The sequence below is a fragment of the Raphanus sativus genome, chromosome 1 (assembly GCF_000801105.2).
Source record: "Raphanus sativus cultivar WK10039 chromosome 1, ASM80110v3, whole genome shotgun sequence".
NCBI lineage: Eukaryota > Viridiplantae > Streptophyta > Magnoliopsida > Brassicales > Brassicaceae > Raphanus > Raphanus sativus.
The window spans coordinates 19,389,035-19,395,559 of NC_079511.1; the positions used below are offsets into that span (position 1 = coordinate 19,389,035).

At 37.7% G+C, this 6,525-nt stretch overlaps 1 protein-coding gene across 1 annotated transcript; it reads left to right on the forward strand.

Annotated features, from left to right (window-relative positions):
• The first annotated feature begins 1,838 nt into the window (after window positions 1-1,838).
• Window positions 1,839-3,589, forward strand: LOC108810917 (probable purine permease 11). The gene is made up of 2 exons (XM_018583018.2): window positions 1,839-2,031; window positions 2,355-3,589. Exons 1-2 carry the CDS (start codon window positions 2,025-2,027, stop codon window positions 3,443-3,445), a joined length of 1,098 nt encoding a protein of 365 aa, XP_018438520.1. The 5' UTR covers window positions 1,839-2,024; the 3' UTR covers window positions 3,446-3,589.
• Window positions 3,590-6,525: the final 2,936 nt, after the last annotated feature.

Here is a 6,525-nt window from a genome sequence, read left to right on the forward strand (position 1 = left end):
TAAAACTATTATTACATGGGATCTAGAAAACAAAGTACTTCCATCACTTATATATTGCCTTCAGAAAATTTACAGTCAGCATACTTTTTTTTCTTCCAAAACAGCAACCAAGATTGCAGAAAAAAAAATGTATAGCTTAGAAAAGAACTACAACATTACTTTTATAGCAAAAAATATAAAGTTAAAATTCATTCCAATCAATCCCGGTATGTTGTGATTTTTGTTTAAACAATTATAATCTGTTGGTTGGCACAAAAGTATGTAAACTTTGATGATGTTACCAACTCAAATAACAAAACCTAAAACAATAAATAAGACATGGTGATATATTGGTAACTATATACAAATCACATCAAATATAAATACCAAGATACAATAACATTATTTGTTAAACCAGCCAAGCTAAAATTATGGGTTATAAAATTACTTATTAATACACCGGTACAAAATATTATTCCTTCAAAAATATATTTAAACAAAAAGAAATATACACTTAGAGTTAACGAATATAGATTTGAAGTTGAAAAAAAAAAGTAAAAATATTAGAAACTTTGAATTTGAAAACATATAAAGAGTTCATGGAAAATATTTGATTGAACCTGTTGAAAACTCACTCAAACTTTGAGTCAAATAGCTTTAAGATGACATCTTTTGTGCATTCTTCTATGGTTTTTATCATAGAATAGATAACTATTTAGTATGTATCACAATATCACAGAGAAAAGAGACCAAGGATGAGACATTCAGACTTGAAAAATATAGAATACATAGTAACTACACAATCCAATATATTTACATAGGTTTGTTATGTAGTACCTAAATTCTCTTCACCTACACTTGAATCATATGGTAAGATTGACAGGTTATGAATGACATACCAAAAGCTATGAGGTGTATTATAACCACAAAAGTCAAGAGATGATATTTAAATGAATTTCACCTTTTAATTTATGATTTTAGGCAGAAAAAAAAAACACTATATACATGTACAATAGCTTCTCTAACATGTATACCCTATTTTTTCACACCATCATTTGCTCTACAAACAACCAAGAACGTTGGATTCTCTCAAACCAATAGTGAAGTTAATTATAATATGTGAGTATTTATTAGTACTCCAAGTTTTGAACAAAAAAATTCAAAGGACACGTTGGTAAAAACATAATAGAGATACAACAAGCATCATTTCAGAAAATTATCACTGTTATCCAAAATATATAATATATTGAAATATGTAGTTGTAATTTTTATGAATTTTGAAATACATGTATAATTGTAATTTTGTATTATAATTGTCAGTGTTACTTCAAAAAATAATAACAAATCTTACATATTGAAAATAGAGATAAATTTCAAATTAAAGTTAACTAATCATTTTTAAAATACTCAATAAAATTGATAATATATTATGTAATTTTCAATTACTAACCCGTCTGTCGGACGGTCCAAACCCTAGACTAATGTATAATTAAAACATAAGTTACTTAACAAAAGAACATCATATTAAATCTTTTGAGAAGAAAAAAATATTTTTAAAAATATAACCAAATTTTCTAGATAACATGGTTTATTTAGTCTTCAAATACAATACCATGTGCAAAATTTAGCTAATATGTATATTTTAAATAATAAAAATTTATATTAAATATTTTGCTAAGTATTTAAATTATTTTTATATTTAAATCCCGTCCGTAGGGCGGGCCATCCGTAGTAGAATGATATTTTAATGCAAAACAAAATCATCAAGTTCATGGGTCGAATCTGTCGTCCCATCCGTTTTAAAATGATGGGCTAAAAACAAGTCAAAACCCAAAAAGGTTTGTTGAAAAGTCTGCGTCGAATCTCCCTATTAATAGCTGCTGCTTCTTCTCACCAACTAAGCAAAAGTTCATTTAAAATTCACGGATCTCCGGTGAGTGATCATAACAGTTCCCGAGGAGAAGACGGAGATAAATATATCTCAGTTGAATCAATAACCCTTTTCTTCAGTCTCTCTATATCGTCGTTTCTTACAGACGATTACTATGTCAGGTCAATCGCTTGCTCCTTCCTTTTTTTTTTTTTTTTTTCCTTCTTCCTCTTTTATGTTTCCGACATCACCAAATCACTTTCTAGGGTTTCCGACATAACCAAATCGGGAACCACCTGTGTTCTGTGTTGAATTATGCTTCAGGGTTTTTTCCGACATACCCAGATGGTGAATCAGTTGTGTTCTGTCTCGGTCTATACTTTATGGTTATTGTTACATGAAGATTTTCGATCATTTTTTAGGGATTATGATTTGTCATTATTTTTGTTCAGATTATGCTAAAGGTGAAATTCTGAAGTTATGGGTTAATTTATTGGATTTACAGGTAATCAAGAACCAATCTTGGTGAAGGAAGAGAGTGTGGAAGGTATTCCATCTCCACTCTTGAAGCTCAAAAGCTGGCAATGGTGGGTACTTGTGTCCATCAACATCTTTTTCCTCATTGGTGGTCAAGCTGCTTCTGTCCTTCTCGGTAGGTTTTACTACGATGAAGGTGGAAACAGCAAATGGATGGCCACTCTTGTTCAAACCGCTGCTTTTCCGATCCTCTATATCCCGCTTCTGCTCCTTCGTTCTTCCTCTTCTTCGGAGCCCGCTTCTTGCTCCCTTAAAACCATTGTCTTGATCTATGTCCTGCTCGGTGTCATCATCGCCGGAGACAACATGCTGTACTCTGTTGGACTTCTCTACCTCTCGGCATCGACTTATTCGCTCATTTGCGCTACGCAGTTAGCTTTTAATGCGGTCTTCTCTTATTTCATCAATGCCCAGAAGTTCACTGCTTTGATTCTCAACTCAGTTGTGCTCCTCTCCTTCTCTGCTGCTTTGATTGCCCTTAACGACGATGCAGACGCTCCTTCTGGTGTCTCTAGGTCTAAGTACATTGTCGGGTTTGTGTGCACACTCGCTGCATCAGCTCTCTACTCTCTGCTGCTCTCGCTCATGCAGTTCTCATTCGAGAAGATTCTGAAGAAAGAGACGTTTTCAGTGGTTCTCGAAATGCAAATCTACACTTCTCTAGTGGCTACTTGTGTTGCGGTCATTGGGCTTTTTGCTAGCGGGGAATGGAGAACACTGCACGGAGAAATGGAAGGTTATCATAAAGGCCAAGCCTCTTATGTACTGACTTTGGTGGGAACAGCAGTTACGTGGCAAGTATGTTCCGTAGGAGTGGTGGGTTTGATATTTCTGGTGACCTCCCTCTTCTCAAACGTTATTAGTACGCTCTCTCTAGCTGTGACTCCACTCGCGGCTTTGGCTGTGTTCCGTGATAAGATGAGTGGGGTTAAGGTTATGGCGATGCTGATCGCTCTTTGGGGTTTCGCTTCTTATGTTTACCAGAATCATCTCGATGACTTGAAAGTAAGACGAGCTAGAAAACAAGCTCAAACAGGGCAGGTGGATCCGCACTGCTGATTCTGCGGTTTAGGTTTACTGTGCTCTGTTGTTTAGATTAAGCAACAAATAATTTACATTCTTAGGACAAGCTGTCATATTGTTTAAAAAGCCAAAACTTGTCGTACGGTCAAATTTTAAGATACAAAATCTTACTAGAATAAAGATTCGGAAATAAAATGATCAAGTGGTTGATACCTGAGAGTTCTCCCATCAAGTCAGTACGCACTGAATTTGCTCCTAGGTTGTGTAGTACGGTCAAATTTTACTGATGAAGAACATATCATAACAACTCATTTTCAGTCCAGAAGTACACAAGCTACCAATGGTAATGAGTCTCTATATGGCAAGTTGGCAACGTTAGTAACACATGTAGTGCCTTCAATACCTCATGGTATGAAGCCGGTCCTAGAATTGCATGGGCTGGAAGCAAGAAGAAAAAATGTGGCCACTTTTTAAAGCAAAAAACAGAAGAAAAAAAATAGATTGTAGCTACACGGGTTTGGACCCGTGATCATATTAAATTTGCTTATGTACTCTTCCACTAGACTAAATAGAACAATTGTAAAATGTGGCCGGAAATACTCTGTAAATTATACGGCCACAAGCATGTGCTTCCTTGGCTTCGTACAAGGGCCGGCACACTATGAATCTATATATGATATAGGTATGAAGACGTGCGGGAAAAAGCACATTTGTAGAAACTGATATAGATTGAATATTTTCTGTGTCATTCATCGTGGGACTGAATGCCCATTATATACATCTTTACATATCAAGATAAGCACAAGCTATACCGACTTATATTAGAGTTATTATCTCTAATATATTACATAATTATCTACTATTAAAGATAACTCCAAATCCCACAATACTCCCCCTCAAGTTGGAGCATTCTTAGTAGAAATGCCTAACTTGGACATGAGTCTATTAAACTGAACCTTCCCCAAAGCCTTCGTCAAAACATCCGCCAGCTGCTCCTTAGTTCCAATGTATAAACACGTTATCACTCCTGCTTTAAGAGCATCTCGAACTCGATGACAATCTATCTCCACATGTTTAGTACGCTCATGGAAAACTGGATTGGACGCAATGTATAGAGCCGACTTACTGTCACAGAAGAGTCGTGCAGGCGTCCGAGGCGCAAAACCCAGATCAGTTAACAATTGTCGCAGCCAAATCACCTCTCGCGTAGCAATGGACATAGCCCGGTACTCTGCCTCAGCTGAAGAATGGGACACCACATTCTGTTTCTTTGTTTTCCAAGACACAGGAGAACCTCCTATCATAGCTACATACGCTGTCAAAGATCGCCTCGTCATAGGACACGCTGCCCAATCAGCGTCACAATAGATAGATAGTTGTAAATCCGAGTCAGACTTCAGTAATATACCTTGACCACAAGTACCTTTCAGGAACCTCACAACACGTAATGCGGCCTCCATATGTCTCTCTCTCGGCTTTTGCATGAACTGAGACAGGATATGAACTGAATAGGAAATGCCGGGTCTAGTGTTAACAAGATAGATAAGTCGACCAACTAGTCTCCTATATCGAGCTGGCTCAGTAAGATAAGCACTATCATCAGTAGCTAAATGGTGATTCTGCTCCATCGGGGTTGAAGCTGATGAAGAAGTAATAAGACCCATCTCCTTTACTATATCCAAGACATACTTCCTCTGACTGATCACGAAACCTTCTTTGCCTCGAGCAATTTCTATTCCAAGGAAGTATTTAAGCTTCCCTAAGTCCTTCATATGAAAACACTCACCAAGATATGTCTTAAATTTCTGAATTGCATCCCCATCATTCCCACAAATGATAAGGTCATCAACATAGATTAATACTCGAATTTCAACACGTCCATGAGAGTATACGAACAAGGAGTAGTCTGAGTAAGACTGAGTGAAACCAGCTCGAACAAGCGCCTTGGTAAGCTTCTCAAACCAACAACGAGGCGCTTGTTTTAGTCCATAAAGCGACTTTTTCAGTTTACATACCTTGTTAGGATCAGAGTGAAGAACCCCCTGCGGAAGTTTGATGTAAACCTCTTCGTGTAGATCACCATGGAGAAAGGCGTTGTGAACGTCCATTTGGTGAACCTCCCAATCATGTGCAGCAACCAACTTTAGTAAGCTTCGGACCGTCGTCATCTTGGCTACAGGTGCGAACGTCTCGTCATAGTCCGAGCCTGCCTTTTGTCGATTGCCAAGAACCACTAACCTTGCTTTAAAACGTTCCACTGTCCCATCCGCATTATACTTTATCTTGAACACCCACATTGTTCCCAAGGCAACACGACCAGGAGGCAAATCAACTACATCCCAAGTATTAGAAACTTCAAGAGCATCCACTTCTTTATAAACTGCTTTCGTCCATCTCTTGTCTCTCATTGCTTCCTGGAAGTTCCTGGGTTCACTTTCGACACATACAGCTGCAAGGAAAGCCTTGTGCCCAGTAGAAAATGCTTCCTCATTAATAAACTCAGTAAGAGGATAGAACGTTTTACCTGTGACCGGGTCGAGGTAGACACTGTAAGAGCGATCAGAGGCGAGAGCGTGAGGAGTACTATTTTTACACATTGCATTATAGGTGACGTAATCTTTCAACAAGACCGATGGAGTCTTAGTCCGATGTCCTCTTCCTAAAGCCTCTGCAGTTTCTGCTACAGACGGTGTCACAACTGCAGGAACCTCAGAGCTTGAGCTACCGACCTCGGGTCCTACTTCTATCACTGCAGGATCTGCAGAAATCGACCCTTCAGCAATACCTGCTGATATTTGCTTTTCCTTGTTACACACATCAGCAACGCTACTCCCCCTGTTTTCAATTCCGGATCCTTCATTTAGTAAGAACACATCATCATATCCTTCTGTAACCACCAGAGGAGTAGATTCCTTAGACAACTTCATTGAAAAAGGAAACTCATCTTCTTTAAAAATGACATCACGTGAGACAAAGAATTCATTTTTCTCCAAATCAAATAATTGCCAACCCTTCTTCCCAAAAGGATATCCAACAAAAACACATCTCCTACTGTGAGATACAAACTTGTTTTTGTCTCTCAATTGCTTGTGAGCAAAACATAACGAACCAAACAC